The sequence below is a fragment of the Saccopteryx leptura genome, chromosome 3 (assembly GCF_036850995.1).
Source record: "Saccopteryx leptura isolate mSacLep1 chromosome 3, mSacLep1_pri_phased_curated, whole genome shotgun sequence".
NCBI lineage: Eukaryota > Metazoa > Chordata > Mammalia > Chiroptera > Emballonuridae > Saccopteryx > Saccopteryx leptura.
The window spans coordinates 243,907,242-243,929,327 of NC_089505.1; the positions used below are offsets into that span (position 1 = coordinate 243,907,242).

A 22,086-nucleotide genomic window follows, 5' to 3' on the forward strand; every position below is an offset into this window, starting at 1 on the left:
GAGAGGCATCAATCATCAGTTTTCCATTGTGACACCTTAGTTGTTCATTGATTGCTTTCTCATATGTGCCCTGACCATGGGCCTTCAGCAGACCGAGTAACCCCTTGCTAGAGCCAGCGACCCTGGGTCCAAGCTGGCGAGCTCTGATCAAACCAAATGAGCACGTGCTCAAGCTGGCAACCTCGGGGTCTCGAACCTGGGTCCTCCGCTCCATCGATTGCGCCACTGCCTGGTCAGGCTAGAGGTAATCTTTTAAATTTTAAGTACTATACTTCCATATGTATTTCTTGATTTATCAATTTTAAAGATGAAATTAGTTCACCTTTATTTACTTTGACTTTCCTTTTCTTTGCCTGACCCCTTGATTTTTTTTTATTTTTCTTTTTTTTGTATTTTTCTGAAGTTGGAAACGGGGAGGCAATCAGACAGACTCCTGCATGTGCCGGACCGGGACCCACCTGGCACACCCACCAGGGGGCGTCGCTCTGCCACAATCAGAGCCACTCCAGCGCCTGAGGCAGAGGCCACAGAGCCATCCCCAGCGCCCAGGCAAATCCCGCTCCATTGGAGCCTCGGCTGCGGGAGGGGAAGAGAGAGACAGAGAGGAAGGAGAGAGGGAGGGGTGGAGAAGCAGATGGGCGCCTCTCCTGTGTGCCCTGGCCGGGAATCGGACCGGGACTCCCGCACGCCAGGCCGACGCTCCACCACTGAGCCAACCGGCCAGGGCCTCGATTTTTTTTATTTTTATTTTTTGCTTTTTCTCCTTGCCTTTTCTGCATAGATGCCTGTATGACTTGTTCTTTTACTTTAAATTTCAGTACTATCTATCATCAACATGTCTGGGTGTTATTACATATAAAATTTTCCTAGGACTTGGTATGTCCTTTTAAATTGCAGCTTGTTTTCCATATACATTGCATTCTTTTTTGGTTATCTTCTTTAAAGACACCAACAAATATTACTTGGATTTTTACTGTCAGTCCTCAAATTATTATTTTTTTCTAATTGCTTTCATCTCCTTTTTCTCTTAATTGGTACAATTTTTTCCTTCAATTTGTTCTCTGATCTCCTATATATTTCTATCTCATTATTATCTCAACTTTTATTTAATACATTTCATGTTTTTTTTCTAATTGGAAATTAAAAATTTAATGGGATGACATTAAATGGGTTTCAGGTAAACATTTGTATAGCTTATGAACTGTTGTTGATTGCATTGTGTGCACATCACCCAAAGTCAAATCCTATTGTCTTCTATTTTCATCTTGTGTATAATTACTTTTTATTTTTTTAATTTTTATTAATTTTAATTTATTGTTTACATAGATTCAAGTGTCCCACTGAATATAACTCCCTCACCCACCACCCCTGTGACCCTTTTTATACCCCTTCCCTCCCTACCCCTAACTCCCTCCTACCTTCCCTCTGGGATTTGCGGTCTTGTTATCTATATTTCTGTGTTATGTATATATAATTTCACTAATCCCTTCATCTTCTCTGATCCCATCCCCTCATCCCCCTTTCCTTTGACTGCTGTCCCTCTGGTCCCTGTGACCCCACCTCTGCCTCTATGCCGTTCCTCATTTCATTTATTAGATTCCACATATAAAAAAACATGGAACGCTTCACAAATTTGTGTGTCGCCCTTGCACAGGAGCCATGCTAATCTCTGTATTGTTCCAATTTTAGTATATGTGCTGCCGAAACGAGCGCTTCTATAATTATTCTGAGTGCAAAACATTTAGGAAAGTTTTTCTTCTGTCTTCTAGATTATGCTTTTAGAGAGATTTCCGTCTTCCCTTTCTTTCTTTTTTTTTTCTTCTTTTCTAAATGAGAGGACAGGAGATAGTGAGACTTCTACATATGCCCTGACTTGGATCCACCTGGCAACTCCCATCTGGAGCTGATGCTCTGCCCATCTGAGGTCACGCTTACAACCAACCTACTTTTAGTGCCTGAGGCGGAGGATCCACGAAGCTATCCTCAGCACCTGGGTCAATGTGTTTGTACCAATCAAGCCAAGGCTGCAGGAGGGGAAGAGAGAGATCGCCAGAAATAAGGGGAAGGGGTGGAGAAGCAGATGGTCACTTCTCCTGTGTGCCCTAACTGGAATAGAACCCAGGACACCCACACGCCAGGCCCACTCCCAACCACTGAGTTAACCAGCCAAGGCCCCATATTTCTTCTCTAAGCTATTTCTCCTATGCTACCCACTGCAGGTTGCAATGTTTTGTTTTTTCATCTTATACATTTTTTTGTGTGTGGTAAAAAACACGTAATATTAAATTTAACATCTTAACCATTTTCAGTGTACAGTTCAGTAACCCTGAGTATATTCATTGTTATGCAACAGATCTCTAGAATGTCTTTATATTGTAACACTGAAACTATACCCACTAAACACTAATTCTCTTCCCCATATCTCTGCAGTCACTTTTCTACTTTGTTTCTATAATTTTAACTGCTTTTGATTCTTCATGGAAGTAGAATACATAGTATTTTTCCTTTAGTGACTGGCTTATCTCACTAGCACAATATCCTTGAGGTTCATCTATGCCAGGGGTCCCCAAACTTTTTACACAGGGGGCCAGTTCACTGTCCCTCAGACCATTGGAGGGCCGGACTATAAAAAAAACTATGAACAAATCCCTATGCACACTGCACATATCTTATTATAAAGTAAAAAACAAAACAGGAACAAATACAATATTTAAAATAAAGAACAAGTAAATTAAAACCAACAAACCAGTATTTCAATGGGAACTATGGGCCTACTTTTGGCTAATGAGATGGTCAATGTGCTCCTCTCACTGACCACCAATGAAAGAGGTGCCCCGTCCGGAAGTGCGGTGGGGGCCGGATAAATGGCCTCAGGGGGCCGCATGCGACCCGCGGGCCGTAGTTTGGGGACCCCTGATCTATGCTATAGCATGTGACAGAATTTCCTTCTATTTTAAAGCTGCATATTCTTTAATGATGTTTTTACCATGTTTTCTTTATCTATTCATCTGTAGATAGACATCTGAGTTGCTTTGGAGGGGGGCAGGGAGTTGTTTTTGTACCTTAATTTGAATAAAGCTGAGATGAACATGGGTATGCAGATACCTCTGAGGTCTAGTTTGATTTTATTTTTTTAAGATATATACCCAGAAGTGTGATTACTGGATTATATGCCAATTCTATTTTTAATTTTTGAGGAACCTCCATACTACTATTTTCCACAATGGCTACACCCTTTTATATTCCGACCACAGTGCAAAAGTGGTTCCAATCTCTCTGTATCCTTGTCAACAATTTATTTTGTTCTTATAGAGAACTCATCCTAATGAGTGTGAAGTGGTACCTCACTGTGGTTTTAATTGGCATTTTTCTGATGATTAGTGATACTGAGTACCTTTTCAGATGCTTATTAGTCATTCATATACTTTGAAGAACTGTCTATTCAAAACCTTTCCTCATTTTTAAATTGGGTTTCTCTATTGTTGTTGAATTATAAAAATTTCATATATAATCTAGACATTAAGCATTCACCATGATTTACAAATATTTTCTCCTGTTGCCTCTTCACTCTACTGACTGCATCCTTTGATTTAGTTTTTAATTTGGTATAGTATAACTTATTTTTTTTTAATTTTTTTGCTTTTGTTGCCTGTGCTTTTGGTGTCATATCTAAGAAATCACTGTCAAATCCAAGGCCATAAAGCTTTTCCCCTGTTTTCTGCTAACAGCTATATAATTTTAGCTTTTATGTTCAAATTCTTTGATTCATCTTGCGTTTTTATATGTGGTAAAACATAAATATCCAACTTTGTTCTTTTGTACATAAATATCCAGTTTTCTTACACCATTTGTAGATGAGAATGTTTTTTTCCCCACTTTGTTGTCTTGGCACCCTTGTAAAAAATTATTATTATTATTTTTAATTCCTTTTAGAGAGGAGAGAGAGAGAGAGAGAGGAGAGAGAGATGGGGGGGGGGGGGGAGCTGGAAGCATCAACTCCCATATTTGTGCCTTGACCAGGCAAGCCCAGGGTTTTGAACCGGCGACCTCAGCATTTCCAGGTCCACGCTTTATCCACTGCGCCACCACAGGTCAGACCAAAAAATTATTTATCTTACACATTCTTGATGTGATCACTGGTAGTTGTGTGTGCTATTTTCAAATTACAGTAAGAATATGAAAGGCCAGTAGTTGCAGCCGTCGTGGCCATGCAAATGCAGGTTCTCACTGAATTTGGGCAGATGGTAAAGAAACAGTAGAGCCAAAAAATGATGGACCATTCCTTTATTAAAGTCTCGCACCGGCCAATAAGCAACACACAGGGAAAACACTTCCCTTTCACTCATTCAGAGCTCCCAAAGCCCTGACACATTCTCTGGTTTCACACCCAGGAGAATCTTCTTCAGTTTCTCCTAGAATCAAAGGCACCCCCAGTCTTAGCAGAACTCGCAAAGACCCTCAGTTCTGGTTCCCCATCTGCACACCTTCTCTCTCTCTGCAAAACATGGTTTCTTTTTCAGCACTCTGCATTCTTTCCTCTCTCACTCTACAAACATGGCTTCTTTCTGCGTCTTCTTCTTCTCTTTCTTCTCTTTTCAAAACTTTCAGGAGCAAAAACCTCTCTCCCAGCAAACATTAGCAAAACAATGGCCTTCCCAAGTAGAAAGGCAATTTGCAATTTCACAGATCACATATATCTGGCACTGCCCAGCCCCCAATGCAAACTATAAGTGAGCAAACAAAAGTCATATTTTACAAACTTATTTAACCAACAGAATAGGTTATAGCTCCTTGACTCCTTTCTTTCTTTATCTGGGTACTGTTCTATCGTCCCCTAAGATGCAAAGTCTGACAGCCAGGTAGTAATGGCCTATGTACTCCATGCTTTTCTTTTGTTAGAAAAAGGGAGTCACGAGTAAACATAAATAGATATGGTCTTGGCTTTTTTATTGCAATTTTTGAAAAGTTTGTACTGAGGTTCTTTCTATCTTTGTTATAGTCTACTTCAGGTTTTTCCATTTTATTAACTGAGACATGATATTTCATTTGTAATACTATCAGTCTTAAGTCCTTATATATAATCTTTTTCTAAGTTACCAATATCTTTCCCCCTAAGTAACAATTATTTTACAAATCAATATATATAGCCACATAGACAAAACAGCATGAAGTAGTTTATGTAAGAAAGCAAAAAAAAATAAAAAAAAGGATCTGTTCAAATTGTGAGGCTATGTTCTCATCAGAATAAAAAGGAAACAGACCCATCACTGCCCCCACCTCCTGTACACACACACACACACACACACACACACACACACACACCCCAATTTCATTACCTTTGATATCTATCTGCAAGGATCCTTTATCTTCTGACCAGGCTTCCTTAGGAAATGGTCTCTGACTATGGGTTGTCTCTTTCTGTTCAACCTCTTCAGTGCCGGGGAGGTTTTCCACCTTTGTGTCCTGTAGCTGAGCTGAGTGCTCTGCAGCAGCAGCATCACTGGAACCTAAGAGAGGGCAATTAACACCCTATTCAGAAAAGGAAGTTGACAAAAACATTTTAAAATACCTTTGCAGCATCTACTGCAGGGGTCCCCAAACTACAGCCTGTGGGCTGCATCTGTTCCCCTGAGGCATTTATCAGCCCCTGCTGCACTTCCAGAAGGGGCACCTCTTTCATTGGTGGTCAGTGAGAGGAGCACTGTATGTGGTGGTGCCGCAAAGTGCAGCATTGCTCACGTACACTACTACTTCCGGTGACACGGGACGCACGTGTCACGGCTCCGGAAGCGCGTCATATCATTTGTTATGGCTAGCAGTGACAAATATGGAACCGGACATTGATCATCTCATTAGCCAAAAGCAGGCCCATAGTTCCCATTGAAATACTGGTAAGTTTGTTGATTTAAATTTACTTGTTCTTTATTTTAAATATTGTATTTGTTCCCGTTTTGTTTTTTTATTTTAAAATAAGATATGTGCAGTGTGCATCGGGATTTGTTCATAGTTTTTTTTATAGTCCTGCCCTCCAACGGTCTGAGAGACAGTGAACTGGCCCCCTGTGTAAAAAAAGTTTGGGGACCCCTGATCTGTGTGAAGGGCATTATTTTTGGTGATAAAGAAAAAATAAAAAGATCAATCAGGAATGTATTTAAAAATTGTTGCTCCAAATAGGAATTTAAAAAACATGTACAAAAATATACATCCTACAGCCCTGGCCGGTTGGCTCAGTGGTAGAGTGTCGGCCTGGCATGCAGGAGTCCCGGGTTTGATTCCCAGCCAGGGCACACAGGAGAAGCGTCCATCTGCTTCTCCACCCCTTACTCTCTCCTTCCTCTCTGTCTCTCCATCTCTCTCTTCCCCTCCCGCAGCCAAGGCTCCATTGGAACAAAGTTTGCCTGGGCGCTGAGGATGGCTCTGTGGGCTCTGCCTCAGGTGCTAGAATGGCTCTGATTGCGGCAGAGCGACGCCCCAGATGGGCAGAGCATCGCCCCCTGGTGGGCATGCCGGGTGGATCCCGGTCGGGTGCATGCAGGAGTCTGTCTGACTGCCTCCCCGTTTCCAACTTTGGAAAAATACAAAAAAATAAAAAATAAAAAAAATATATATATATACATCATACAAAGTAAAAGAATTACACCATAAGAGAGAGATAAAGAAATCTAAGCATTCAAAGGAAGATAAACTAATTCCAGGTAGGAGGATCATGCAAAAGCTCTGGAGCCAAGTTAATCAAGTTTGTTGATAGAGGATAGCTGAGCTGGGATACGCACTGAGATGGAAGACGAGGGCATCTTAGGCAGAGGGGACTATATAAGAAAGGAATGGAGTCAGGAAAGCAACTGAACATCTAAAATTCCAGCAAATATATGGTTTATTTTACTAAAGAATTTATAAATCAAAGAGGTGAAAATTAGCATATGAAAAGTTATCTGGGAATTGATTTTCCTGTTCTGAAAGACTATGCTAAAAGTTAAGCTTTTATTCTTTTTAATTTTTTTGTGACAGAGAGAGAGACAGAGAGAGGGACAGATGAGAAGCATCAATTCTTCGTGTGGCACCTTAGTTGCTCATTGATTGCTTTCTCATATATGCCTTGACTGGGAGGCTATAGCAGACCGATTGACCCCTTGTTCAAGCCAGAGAGACCTTGGGCTCAAGCTAGTGAGCCTTACTCAAACCAGATGAGTCCATGGTCAAGCTGGCAACCTCAGGGTCTCGAACCTGGGTCCTCCACGTCCCAGTCTGACGCTCTATCCACTGCATCACTGCCTGGTCAGGCTTAAGCTTTTATTCTTAAAGGCAAAGAAACTCTGATTAGGAGATTAACATGATCAAAACTGTTTCTGGAACATTCTAAAGTAAAACAAAATTTTGAAGTGTTGACCAGAATACAAAATAACTTTCGAAAAAAAGTAATACACAAAGAGAGTACATTATGGCAGACTGCCAGCTGTCCTCTGAATTATATTTTCCCCAATTTCTCTAAAATAGAACCCTGACTTAGCTAGGCATATACAGAATATTTTTCCAGACTTTGTGGCAGCATTGCTTGGTGTGATTCAGGCTGTCCAATGGGATGAAAGAGGAATAGTACAAGTAACTATTGGTAAGTTTTTTTTAGGAGTTTGCTGTTTTCTTTCCCTTTCTTCCTTTCTGCTGGCTGGAATATGAGCCAGATGGCTACAGCATGAGAAGGGAGGCTAAAGATGTTAGAGCAACAGGAGAGAGCTTTGTTCCTATACTCTAGTACCATGTCAACAAGAAAGAGAACTAATCTCTTTCCTTCTTAAGCAGTTATTTTGTTTCTATCTCTCAGAGCCAAAACTAACCCTAACTTAAACACACTATTGTTAATATAAGCATTTTTAATTAGCATAGTAATTGTTTACTGAAGTAAATTAATTGGAAATAAGCTAAATTCCTGAAGCACAAAGGCTTATATTCAACAATGGTGTTAGAAAGTCACCATCTCATGGCACTGAATTTTTTTTTAAAAGTCCATGTGAATTTCTGTTAATAAAATTAATTTGTGTCCTATATTCACAAAGTTCTCCAGAAATGTATCTAAGAGCTTTAAAAATGTTTTATAAAACATTTAGTTTTATATCTGTCAATGTATAACCAAAATTACAGCTAATATCTTCTTTCATACATAAGTAAGACAAAAGAGGGCTGAAGGCAGCAAGAACAGAATAGAGAACAGTGTTCTGTTTATTCTTATATTAGAAGGCCAGGAGAAAATAATATGTATATAATTGCATTCAGCACCTGTAGCGTCTTTCTGCAAGAATTCTGTTTCTTCAGGTTGGGCACTCTTAGTCACTGTCTTTTTATTGTAGATCTCCTTTTTTTGGTTTTTGTCTGAGATGTTCTCATTTCCAGCTATACAAACTTGAACTTGGGCATCTAAAATAATGACATCATTTGACTCAAAGTGAAGGAACAGATAATAAACACAAACAGCACACTCCCCCCCCCAAAAACAAGCAAAGCCCCAAACCTCTTCATATATACCAGGAAAAAAGCACATCCTAGGCCCTACCATGTAAAAACTGTGACAGTTATGGTGGGTTTATGACATGAATTGAAAAGCTTTCCGCATTTTTCTGTGTTCAACAATGGTTTAAATAAAGTATCACTTTAAATAAAATCTGTTCCTTGTGGTATGATACAACAGTAAATAAAAAATAGTGTTTATCGGGTATCTTTTTCAAAGTAGAAAAGTAGATTTGAACAAGCCTTTCAGTTCTTTTGCCTACTCAAAATTTGTTACTTATAGAGCCAATTTTGATATTTCATATAATCCTAGAGAAGCACTTACATCAGGTACATTTTATATATAGTACTCATATTTTAAATCTTCTTAAACTTGTCCAATACTTTCTTTTTTTGTTTTTCTTGGTCATACTTCCTAAAGATTCATCTTTTTTATTGGTCTTTAAAATCAGCTGTTTACTTTTTTATCATATGAGAAAATGTAAGTACAAACTAATATGTTAGTAAATACATTAAAAAATCACCAAACAACTAAGATGCTATCAGTTAATAATGGTTATATGTTTTTACAATGGGTTGACAAGAAATTCATTTTCTATCTCCAAGTATGAATATTTTTCAACAGAGAAATCAGAAAGGCAAGGGATAACTAAAAAACTAAAAATAATGAACACCAAGATTTCTACCACAGAGCTTAACCCATTTATGCCTCATGTTCCATTATTGGAATGGTAGTGACTTGGGAGTTGTTTATATCCTACTGCTCAAGGTCATCACTGAGGTCTGATGTTTCATACGTCTGTCTCCTGAGGGTACGTATATATTATCACCTGGGGCACAGTTAGTCACTGATGCAGATACTGGCGCGTGCTGGGAGTTTGTCAAAAAGTGATGTAAATTTTCAGAAAATTTGTGAAGTACCAAATTTCGAAAATTTCCACCTCTGGCATAAATGGGTTAAGAAAGAAAACATTACAAATATAATGATTATAATGATTCCATTTATATAGCCTCAATATAATTTTCTTTTCAGTAGCAACCTTTATACTGAATTTAGAGTTTATCAATCTCAAGGATTTTTTTATTTTTTTACTATAATGCATGAATAAATCAACAAAGTACAAGACTGTTTGCATGTCTTTAAACTTTATATAAATGGCATAATACTCTATGTACCTTTAACAACATGCCATTTTCACTCAATATTATGATTTAGGGATTTACTCGTACTAATATACATGGCTTTAATTGACTAGTTCTCCACTGTCCCTTTGAAACACCTGTTTTGTGACACTGAACCTTTAGAACAGTGGTTCTCAAAGTGTGCAACAGGGCACACTGGTGTGCCCTAGAGTTCCAGGTGCGCCGTATTGTATCTCAAAGAAATATGTGCCTGTTGGGGACCAAAAAACCAACAGGGTTTTTAGAGTTTAGATTTTTGGGAGACAGAGGTGTGGGGAATTGGCTGTAAGCTGACAGTCTGCCCAACCCCCTACCTCATTTGCCTGATTAGATTGCAAAAGGCTGTTAAGCTATGGTGCTGGGTTGTTTACACTACCCTTCATGTTCCCCGGAAAGACTGGAGGCAAGTTTCTTCTAGCCTTCGTTTGGTGTAAAGTTAAGATGATATGTATGGTGACGGTTTTCTGCACTCAACACAATTAAGAATAAAAAGAGAGGAATTCTTCAATGTATTGACAAAGAAATGAGAGTTTACCTTTCAAATATATGTCCAAACACTGAAGAAATCGCTAGGACACATCAGGTTCATGTTTCTCATAAACACAAGAATGAAAAAACATAACACATTTGTGCCAGACCTGCCAAATTTACTAAATCTTACTAAGAATGTATCTATATATATATATAAATAGATAACATTTTGGTCTTTTTTTTACCCCTTTATTACAAATTGAAAAAGTATAACTAAAAAAATGTAACATAAAAATGCTTTTTAGTATCAGAATAAATTTAATTTTGTTGTATTTATTTTGTTTAATCACCATAAAAGCACACTTGGTCTTTATATTTTTTCTTTAATATTTGATTGTTATAACATATTTCTCAGAAATTTGTATATAGTGCGCCTACAGTTATTTGTAGGATTTTAAATGCGCCTGACTTCAAAAAGTTTGAGAACCACTGTTTTAGACCAATCTTTAATTTCCTTATTCTTTCTTTCTTTTCCATTCTTTTTATGTTCTATTTTATGAGATTTTCTCACTTTTATATTCCAATCCTTCCACTGAGATTTTTATTTGCTGTATTTTATGAGCTCATTTAGCTATTATACATAGGTAACTATTCAATTTCTTCAGGCCAGCGTTGTCCCCTCTAGCTTTTGTAATCTTTTAAGGTGAAAGGTGCTGAGGCTGAACTTTTCTCACGGTGCAATGACAGCATAGGATTAAGTCAAGAGAAGGGCTTTTCTTTAGGATGCAAAGTTTAAAAGCAGCCCAACAATAATAGTATTAGTAGACCCCATAACAGGTGGGAGGTTATGAAGATCCCTTAGGTAATAAAGCCCAACTTTATTTCAAACACATCATCCTTACCACATGCAGACAAAAGATGAGTTGTGGCTTCTTTATACAGACTTCTGACAGAGTTCCCTTAGTCTACCACTTTGTTCCCCACAATATTCTCCCCTCTTCAACTATTTGTCAGTAGCATCACAGGGTTATCTATGTCTACCAAATTGCCACCATCTGACAGATAAACACATCAGGCAATTTAATCAAGATTTTCTAGGGACTCTAGTCTCTCAAATATACTTGACTGAATATTATCTCATTTCAAAAGTTGCAACATAGTTTATTTTCCATAGTAAAAATAAAGCTTACATGTTTCAAAAGTTTATAGGTTTTAAAAATTCAATAAATACTTTACTTTTTTCTAAATAGCCAATAAAAAAGCTAAGAAAAAAGTTTATATAACAAAGCAGAAAAAGATAGACTGGACAATATTCTCATTTAGGATGAACAGGGGGAAAAAGCCACAAAATATACATAGCAAATCCAGTTACCAATGTTACCTTTGTGAAAGGGCTTTCTCCCCACTGGCAAGGATGCCTTCGTCACCTTCTTCTTACTATAGATCCCTTCTTTATGTTTAATATTAACAGTGAGTGCCAGGTCATCATCTCTTGTGCCTAGCACCTGAGCAGGGAAGTCTGGAGCAATGGCATCATTGGATCCTAAGAAAAATGGAAAAGTAGTACAATTAACACAAATATAGACATGAAGTTGAAGAAAGACAAAATTTTACCTCTTAAATCCCTTTTTTAAAAAAAGGGCACTGTATGAGGATGCTATAGCCCTTTGAGTAGTGAGTTTTTTTCATGCTAGCTGACCCTCAGGAGTTTTTTTCCAAAAAATGAAATTAGTTCCAGTTACACTTTTAACTTAAAATCATGTTTGTTTGATAACCAATTTATGGAAACAAGAAGAACATACATTTGCCTTTTTTAAATGTTGCCTTACAATTTTTAAAATAAAAATTTTTGTATGATCGTACTCTGGATAGTCAGGTCAGGAGGCACGAGGACATAGAGAACGTTCATACTACTCAAAGGGGTAGGTTAATCAGAAGAGATGTCAAACTGAAGGTGTCAGACGTGTGCAATAAATTGCAACAATACCAGGTGGAGAAGGAAATGATGTAGGACATACAATGTAGATTAAAGATTCAGAACGGAGATATAATTTCCAGCTCAGGAAGGTTTTCAAAGGAAGGAGAAAATCTATTGTACCATAGAAAAGTAGGCTTTTTGAAAAACAAAAAGAAACAGGAAGGAATGAAGGCATTTTAGGCAATGGTTCTGTATGACATTAGTAGACAAGCAGGCAGGAAAGCAAAGAGTATATAAGAACAATAGACACATCTGTGGTCAGACTGGATTACAGAATACAGTAAAGAGAGTGGTGGGAAATATTAAAAAATAATTGTTTGGGACAAAAATCAGGAGGTCATGGATTCCCAAGCTAAAGAGTACAAATTTGATTCTACACAAAATTCAACATCAAGTTTTTTAAATAAATAAAAATATAAACAGCTACATTTTAGGGAGATTAATCTAACAATACAGGACACAAAACACTGGAAGGAAATTTTTATGTGATAAAGAAATACAAGATTTAGGCCCTGGCCAGTTGGCTCAGCGGTAGAGCGTTGGCGCGGTGTGTGGAAGTCCCAGCTTCAATTCTCGGCCAGGGCACACAGAAGTGCCCATCTGCTTCTCCACTCTTCCCCCTCTCCTTACTCTTTATCTCTCCCTTCCTCTCTCACAGCCAAGGCTCCACTGGAGCAGAGTTGGCCCCCGCACTGAGGACAGCTCCATGGTCTCCACCTCAGGTGCTAGAATGGCTCCAGCAGCAATGGAGCAACGCTCCAAATGGGTAGAGCATGACCCCCTGGTGGGCACTTCCAACTTTGGAAAAATACAAAAAAAAAAAAGGAAATACAAGATTTGAAACTAATTTTGTTTTTTAAATTTCAATGTTCCTATATCAACTAATAAGAGAAGTTTATGCCACATATAAGCACAAAAAGAACATCTCTGGACATATAAGAGTTTATAGTAACTTTAGAATTATCTTCTACAAAAATGTTTTTTCTTTTTAATCTGGGATTCTGTACTTCATGCATTTGCTGAGCACCTAAAATGTATATGCAATAAAAGCTGGGTAATTACAGCATTATTGGTACAATGCAAATATTATTAAGCCTTGAAAAAATTTTCAAGACAGATTTCTTTTTTTTTTTTTTGTATTTTTCTGAAGTTGGAAACGGGGCCAGACAGTCAGACAGACTCCCGCATGCATCCGACCGGGATCCACCCGGCACGCCAACCAGGGGGCGATGCTCTGCCCCTCCGGGGCGTTGCTCTGTTGCGACCAGAGCCACTCCAGCGCCTGGGGCAGAGGCCAAGGAGCCATCCCCAGCGCCCGGGCCATCTTTGCTCCAATGGAGCCTCGCTGTGGGAAGGGAAGAGAGAGACAGAGAGGAAGGAGAGGGGGAGGGGTGGAGAAGCAGATGGCGCTTCTCTTGTGTGCCCTGGCCGGGAATCGAACCCGGGACTTCTGCACGCCAGGCCGATGCTCTACCACTGAGCCAACCAGCCAGGGCCTCAAGACAGATTTCAAAGATCCTACTAAGCCTTATTGGTCATAGTACTGATTATATTTAAATATTCCTAATTTCTGTGGCATCATTTTCTCTTTATTTGCTCCCTACCTCTCTGGCAAACCCCTGATAGTTTTCATCTACCAAATCTCTCATCATTGAAGTTCTTCAAGGGGTCAGACCTGGGCACTCTTCAAATCCTGGGTGAAATCATAAATTACCAATGTATGAAACACTATATATGCTGATGACCAACAAATAAATATATATATCTTTAACAGGGACCTTTCTTCTGAGTGTCAGGTTCTAAAATTCAGGACAAAGCATTTTTTGAAGAAATTAGAAAAAGTCCCTCAATTACAAAAAATTTAATTTCTATATTATGGTACAATACAAACAACTACACATGAGGGTCACTCTTCTCACATCTACTTCCAGAAAACCAGAGAAAACACAGTCAGCAGCAAACACATGCACACACTTCACTATCAAGAGAGGTGACTACAGCCTGAACACACTTCACTATCAAGAGAGGTGACTACAGCCTGCACACACTTCATTATCAAGAGAGGTGATTACAGCCTGATTAGGCGGTGGTGCAGTGGACAGAGCGTCAGACTGGGATGTGGAAGACCCAGGTTTGAGACCCCAAGGTCACCGGCTCGAGCGTGGGCTCATCTGGCTTGAGCAAAAAGCTCACCAGCTTGGACCCAAGGTCGCTGGCTCAAGCAAGAGGTTACTCGGCTTGCTGAAAGCCCACAGTCAAGACACATATGAGAAAGCAATCAATGAGCAACTAAGGTGTTGCAACAAAAAACTAATGACTGATGCTTCTCATCTCTCTCCATTCCTGTCTTTCTGTCCCTATCTATCCCTCTCTCTGACTCTCTGTCTCTGTAAAGAAAGTAAAAGAGAGAGAGAGAGAGAGAGAGAGGGAGGGAGGTGACTACATCAGATTCAGAGTCAGGTGGGGAACAACAATTAAGTTCCTGCAAGCAGAGGTGGAAAAGCAAGAGAATCAATCTCAGCAGAGCTGAAAGGCAGTAAAAAGTACAGCCACATGAACGTGTGTATGCCAATGAGTGTGCATGTACTTATTTCCCTACATCTTTGCATATCTGTAGGATGTGTAAATGTAGATTTAAGTTTGGGGCAGAAGGAGAGTTAACACTTTTGCTCCAAATCTCTAACAGGAGATAATGGAACCTTCATGCCCACCTGTGTGCTCTCGTAAAACAACAGTGTATGTTTATGATGAGAATAGTGCCACCTTCTTTGTGGTGCCCTTGCACAAATCTTAACATCTGTAAACATTTGTAACTCTGTCACAATTGCAGATTTAATATCTCTATGTGGATGTGGAACAGGAATCTCCTTTTAACATGTCCAAAGCAGATATTTTGACCATCTTCCTCAAATCTGCTTCCTCCTCAGACTTTTCCATCTGAGTAAAAGGCAACCCTATTCATTCAGTTGCTTACTCGAGAACACTAGAAATCATTTTTTCACCTTCAGGTCCCTCACCATATTCTATCACCAAGTCCAAGATGAACAGTTTCCTAAAAAAAGTTGACTGTATCCACTTCTCTCCATCTGTATCACTACCATTCTAATCCTAGATACTATCATCTCTGGTACTGACTACAACAACAGCCTTCTCACTAAATGGTGTCCCCACTTCTACTTCTTGACCCTCCCCACTATGGCTCCCTCCCTTCCCATCTACAAGCCATTATCCAGAATAAATTTTATAAATGTAAATCAAACCACACAGTTGCCTACTAAAATAAAACTCAAATGCTTCAATATGGTTTACAAGACCCTGCATGATTTTGGACCTACTTATATGTAACCATATCTAGCTACCACTCTGCTGTACCAACACTGCCTTTTTCTCATTTGTCAAATGCATCAAATTTCCCTGCTACAGTAGCTTTGGCCATACTGTTTCTTCTGGCTAAACACTCTGCCATCCTAACTCACCTTTATCCTCCAGGTCTCAGCTCAAATGTTTCTTCTTCCTTGGAAAATTCTTCATGAGCTCTTAAACTGGGTCCTCTTATTATTCTGTTAGAACTCTTTATTTTCTTAGTACTCATTAATTGTAATTATGTACTTATTCATAGTCTGTTTGTTTAATCGGTCTCTCCACTTTAACATACACTCCATGATCACAGGGGCCACATTTATGTTCCACACCTCTGTAAATGTAGCACCTAGCATAGTATCTGCCAGGAACATAGTAAGAGCTATCAATACCTTCTGACCAAAGAAACAAATAAACATAAGCTGAAAGCTGTCACCTTAAAATAAAAAAAACCAACCTGGTAATTACAGAAAACAATTTTTTAAGTGAATGTATACTGGGATGACAATGTATAGTTTCACATCTTTTTATTCACTCAAGTAGAGATATAATTTAAATGAAATTTAGAGTTTAAAGACGGCATATAAGTTGAAAACCTTTGCAGAGTCAAAACTGCCCATGAAGATTCCTTAAAAAAGGCAACATGTTGAAACATCCTGTCTGCTCAACAAATCCACCAGAGCCTTCTTTTTTCCTCCTGGCTTGCAAATCACTGTACCTGCATCTGAGCACCTGATGAAGTAAGTACCTGGCTTGGGTTTAGAGGCCATGCTGTACCAAAATGACACTTAAACTCTAGATCTCACTCAATAAAACAGGATAAAGATAAGATGCTTAGACTACAAAAGGCAAATGAGAACAATGAATTTTGAGAATGGAGGTTCCCCACCTTCCATTTCAAACTCCCTCATGGTAATATGCTCAGTGTAGAGTGCACAATACATCCGCACTTTTAAAATTCCTTCTTAAAACTCTTTATTTTGTTTTAATTTCTGTGGATTATTTTTATTAAGAAAATAAAGAATCTGAAGAGACTAATAAAAGGATCCAATTTAGTTTTAGTTCATGAAGGATTTTCCAAGGAAGAACTTTCCTCCTCTTCTGTTAAATGTTAAGTAATTGAACTTGCTTAAGTTAAATGCATGTATCAGACAATGCCAATGTATGCTAATACTATTTATCATAGCTAAAATTATTTCATTGTAATCTATTCATCTGACCTGTGTATGCTATCCTTAAGTTTCTTATTCTAAGTTATTTTGCTAACTTTGTTCATTCCACAGTAATTTTGAAGACAGGTATCTAGTTTTAAAACTTGATCATAGTTCTTTTTGGTAGTTTTTTTCTAATATTTTTATTGTGGTAAAATATATAAAAAATTGGAGAGTAATGGCGGGGTAGGAAGCGATACCAATAAATCTCCCCCAAACCTCAACAAGATCTTCAACCAGAAACAGAAAAACCTATCCTGGGAGCCTCCAGATGTTTTACAATACACCCAAAGGTATGACCGAGCGAAAAATTGGCTAAATATATAACCAAACCCCGAAGGAAATAGGGAGTAAGAAATGCTCCGCCTTCCTCACTAACCTAAACAGGGCGGGTTTCTCTGGGATCCGTGAATATAGAAACTGAGGCGGGCAAAGGGGGTGAATAGATCCAGGCCGCGGCACAAACGGCCGAACCAGGCTGTGGCACAGAGATCCAAGCCGAGGAAAAACTCTTCCTGTGACAACCCGGGCAATAAAGCTAACACTCGCGCCAAACCCAGACAAAGAAAGACAAGCGGGGCAGCCATTTTACCTGATCCCTGGTCGGCGCATAGTGGGCGAGAGATTCCTTCCAAAGCCCGAGGAGGGTGCGCCCGTGTTACTCCACAGAGAGGCAGAGTCAGAGGCCTTTGTGTGGGCCGAAAGCCTCCGGGCTGCCCCAGCACCCGGGGAGAGCCGCACAAGGGGAGGGAGCGAGAGCTAATTCCAACACTGGAACTTTTCAGTGCGGGCGGGAGGTTTCACTCAGAGGGCAAGACTCCGGCCTCACATCCTGGTCTGCACGCACGGAGAGGGGACAAGAGACTCCTCCCAGCACCTCGGGAGTGGGAGTCCGTGTTGTCCCACGGAGGGGCAGAGTCGGGGGCCTTTGTGGGGGCCAAGGGCGGAGTCACAGGCTGCCCCAGCGCCTTGAAAAAGCCGCACACGGGGACGGAGCGAGGGCCAATTCCAACACTGGAACTGTTCAGTGCGGGCGGGGGGTTTCACTCAGAGGGTGAGACTTCCGGTCTAACATCCTGGTCTGCACGCGCAGATAGTGAACGAGAGTTTCCTCCAAGCGTCCCGGGAGTGGTTACCCGCCCGTGTTACTGGACACAGTGGCAGAGCCAGAGGTCTTTGAGTAGGCGGAAGCCCCGGCTGATAATGCTAGCGGCTCTGACTGACTGAGCCTTACCCAGAGCCCTGTGCTGAGTGGGAATAGAGTGGGGAGTTGCCAGCTCTTTGAGCCTCTTACTATCCAGGCAGAGGCAGCAGCAACCCCATAGCTGGATTATCAGGCTACTAATTGAGGAAGGAAAGAAGAGGAGAGAGGCTCCAGGAACACGGACTCTCTCACTGTCGGAGCCTATGAATGCTAATGAGCCTCGACTGCCAACAGACTGAAGCACAATACATGACATCGCCATAGAGACTTATCAACTGCAAACCTCTACCTGAGCATGCCAAAGGGGCAGAACCCGGGGTACAGAGTCACCAACCAGGAAGAGGGAGAGAAAAGAAAAAGCAAGAAGATAACCTCTCAAAATCAGAATAATCCGCAGACTTTATAACCTATCCCATTTTATTATATTTGTTCGTTTGTTTCTCTTATCTTCATCCTTGATTTTTTTTTTCCTCCTCTAATTTGGTCGTTTAACTCTCTACCGGTCTTACTCTCTCCTCTCCTTGAACTACACTACCCATAAGTGTTACATCTCCCATTATCTTTTCTTTCCTCTTCCTTTCTCTCTATGAGGGTTGCACTCCAAAACCCTTAACTCTCTCTCTCTCTCCTCTTTTTTCTTTTTTCTTCTCTTAATGGTTCCCTCTTTTTTTCTCTCTCTCTCTCTCTTTCTTTTCTCCCTCCATATTAGTTTCTTCCTTTCTCCTTTACGTCTCCTCTCATTCAAACCTCAATAACAAACAAATTATTTTATCTGGGACTCAAACTTATAGCATTTTGGGGGGTTTTTACTTCACCTTTTTAACTCACTAGCAGTGCTCCCATCCATGGCTCTCCATTTTATCAAGCTCTTGTTCCACTAAATACAATAGTAATTTTTTAATTTGTCCCCCCATTTTCCTGTTTCCCTCTTACTCCTCTCATCATAACTCTTAGTCAACCAACACCTAAACGCAACTCATTCTATTCTTGATCCAATTTTTTTCATTATTTGCTTTTTGTGGGTCCATACCCTTTTTTTGTTTTTTTTTTTTATTATTTTTTATTATTTTTTTTCTTGCCCCTTTATTACTTTTCCCCAATTCAGGCCCTCCATTACAGGCATTGTTTGTTCTATTAAATACAATATAATTCACAGTTCACCACAAGATTTTCTCAAGAAAGAGGGGAGAGGAGAGGAGAGAAGAAAAGGAGGGGGGGGAATAATTTCCTTTTTTAAAATTTTTATTTTATTTTATTTCTCTTTATTTCATTATTAATTTTTTTAAAAAAAAACACAATTTTTTTCAATTTTTTATTTTTTAAACTTTCTATTTTTTATTAAATCTCATTAATACTATCAACAAAACCACCCTCAGATGCCATTAAGAAAGAGAAAATCGAATATCATGGATACAAAAGAAAGAGGGGTAACACAGCTAGATGAGGAAAAATCTATGGAGAAAAAATTTAATATATTGGAAACCTTGGAGTTAAATGACAGAGAATTCAAGATAGAAATCCTAAAAATACTCAGAGATATACAAGAAAACACAGAAAGGCAATTTAGGGAGCTCAGAAAACAACTCAATGAACAGAAAGAATATATGTCCAAGGAAACTGAAACTATACAAATAAATCAAACAGAGATGAAAAACTCAATTCACGAGCTGAAAAACGAGGTAACAAGCTTGGCTAATAGAACAGGCCAGATAGAAGAGGGGATTAGTGAAATAGAAGACAAGCAACTTGAGGCACAACAGAGAGAGGAAGAAAGAGACTCAAAAATTAAAAAAACTGAGATAGCCCTACAAGAATTATCTGACTCCATTAGAAAGAATAACATAAGAATAGTAGGTATTTCAGAGGGAGAAGAGAGAGAAAATGGAATGGAGAACATACTCAAACAAATAATAGATGAGAACTTCCCAAGCCTGTGGAAAGAACTAAAGCCTCAAATTCATGAAGCAAACAGAACTCCGAGTTTTCTTAACCCCAACAAACTTACTCCAAGGCACATCATAATGAAATTGGCACAAACCAATAGCAAAGAAGAAATTCTCAAGGCAGCAAGGGAAAAGAAGAATACAACATATAAAGGAAGGCCCATTAGATTATCATCAGATTTCTCAGCAGAAACTCTACAAGCTAGAACAGAGTGGACCCCAATATTTAAAGTCCTGACAGAGAAGAATCTTCAGCCACGAATACTATATCCATCAAAGCTATCCTTCAAATATGAAGGAGAAATAAAAACATTCACAGATACAGAAAAGATGAGGGAATTTATCATCAGAAAATCCCCACTCCAGGAATTACTAAAGGGGGTTCTCCAATCAGATACAAAGAACAAAAAAAAATAAAGCCACAAGTAAAAGCTCCAAGAAGAACACAATAAAACCAAATTTAAACTGTGACAACAACAAAAAGAAAGGGGGGAGAGGATGGAGATTAACAGTAGCAAAGGACGATGGAGTGCAAAAGTACTCACAAAATAGTGCGCTACAATGAACAGGGTAGGAACCCTTTTCATTACCTAAAGGTAACCACCATTGAAAAAACCACCACAGAAGCACATGAGATAAAAAAGATAGCAACAGAGGAAAGATGTATGGAATACAACCAAATAAAAACAAAAGATAGAAAAACGAAAGAGAAGGATCAAACAAGACACAAAACTAACAGAAAGCAATCTATAAAATGACAATAGGGAACTCACAAGTGTCAATAATTACACTAAATGTAAACGGATTAAACTCACCAATAAAAAGACACAGAGTAGCAGAATGGATTAAAAAAGAAAATCCAACTGTATGCTGCCTACAGGAAACTCATCTAAGTAACAAGGATAAAAACAAATTCAAAGTGAAAGGCTGGAAAACAATACTCCAAGCAAATAACATCCAAAAAAAAGCAGGTGTAGCAATACTCATATCGGATAATGCTGACTACAAGACAGGAAAAGTACTCAGAGACAAAAATGGCCATTTCATAATGGCTAAGGGGACACTGAATCAAGAAGACATAACAATTCTTAATATATATGCACCAAACCAAGGAGCACCAAAATGTATAAGACAGCTACTTATTGATCTTAAAACAAAAACTGACAAAAACACAATCATACTTGGAGACCTCAATACACCACTGACGGCTCTAGATCGGTCATCAAACAGAGAATCAACAAAGACATAGTGGTCTTAAACAAAACACTAGAGCACCTGGATATGATAGACATCTACAGGACATTTCATCCCAAAGTGACTGAATATACATTTTTCTCCAGTGTACATGGATCATTCTCAAGAATTGACCATATGTTGGGCCACAAAAACAACATCAGCAAATTCAGAAAAATCGAAGATGTACCAAGCATATTTTCTGATCATAAAGCCTTGAAACTAGAATTCAACTGCAAAAAGGAGGAAAAAAATCCCACAAAAATGTGGAAACTAAACAACATACTTTTAAAAAATGAATGGGTCAAAGAAGAAATAAGTGCAGAGATCAAAAGATATATACAGACTAATGAAAATGACAATACGACATATCAGAATCTATGGGATGCAGCAAAAGCAGTGATAAGAGGGAAGTTCATATCACTTCAGGCATATATGAACAAACAATAGAGAGCCCAAGTGAACCACTTAACTTCATACCTTAAGGAACTAGAAAAAGAAGAACAAAGACAACCCAAAACCAGCCGAAGAAAGGAGATAATAAAAATCAGAGCAGAAATAAATGAAATAGAGAACAGAAAAACTATAGAAAAAATTAATAGAACAAAGAGCTGGTTCTTTGAAAAGATCAACAAAATTGACAAACCCTTGGCAAGACTTACCAAGGAAAAAAGAGAAAGAACTCATATAAACAAAATCCAAAATGAAAAAGGAGAAATCACCACGGACACCGTAGATATACAAAGAATTATTGTAGAATACTATGAAAAACTTTATGCCACTAAATTCAACAACCTAGAAGAAATGGATAAATTCCTAGAACAATACAACCTTCCTAGACTGAGTCAAGAAGAAGCAGAAAGCCTAAACAGACCTATTAGTAGAGAAGAAATAGAAAAAACCATTAAAAACCTCCCCAAAAATAAAAGTCCAGGCCCTGATGGCTATACCAGCGAATTTTATCAAACATTCAAAGAAGACTTGGTTCCTATTCTACTCAAAGTC

At 38.9% G+C, this 22,086-nt stretch overlaps 1 protein-coding gene and 1 non-coding gene across 4 annotated transcripts in view; both read right to left on the bottom strand.

Moving 5' to 3' along the window:
* The window catches only part of ALMS1 (ALMS1 centrosome and basal body associated protein), a 236,177-nt gene that overhangs the window by 66,928 nt on the left and 147,163 nt on the right, over window positions 1-22,086 (bottom strand). For all 3 annotated transcript variants that reach the window (XM_066377980.1, XM_066377981.1, XM_066377979.1), the window contains 3 exons: window positions 11,534-11,695; window positions 8,272-8,409; window positions 5,337-5,507 (listed from right to left, as the gene is read on the bottom strand). In XM_066377980.1, the coding sequence (XP_066234077.1) occupies window positions 5,337-5,507; window positions 8,272-8,409; window positions 11,534-11,695 (471 nt within the window). The remainder of the gene's footprint in view (window positions 1-5,336; window positions 5,508-8,271; window positions 8,410-11,533; window positions 11,696-22,086) is intronic.
* LOC136401953 (U6 spliceosomal RNA) lies at window positions 1,610-1,713 on the bottom strand. Its single transcript, XR_010750875.1, has one exon. It is a non-coding gene; the product is annotated as a U6 spliceosomal RNA (small nuclear RNA).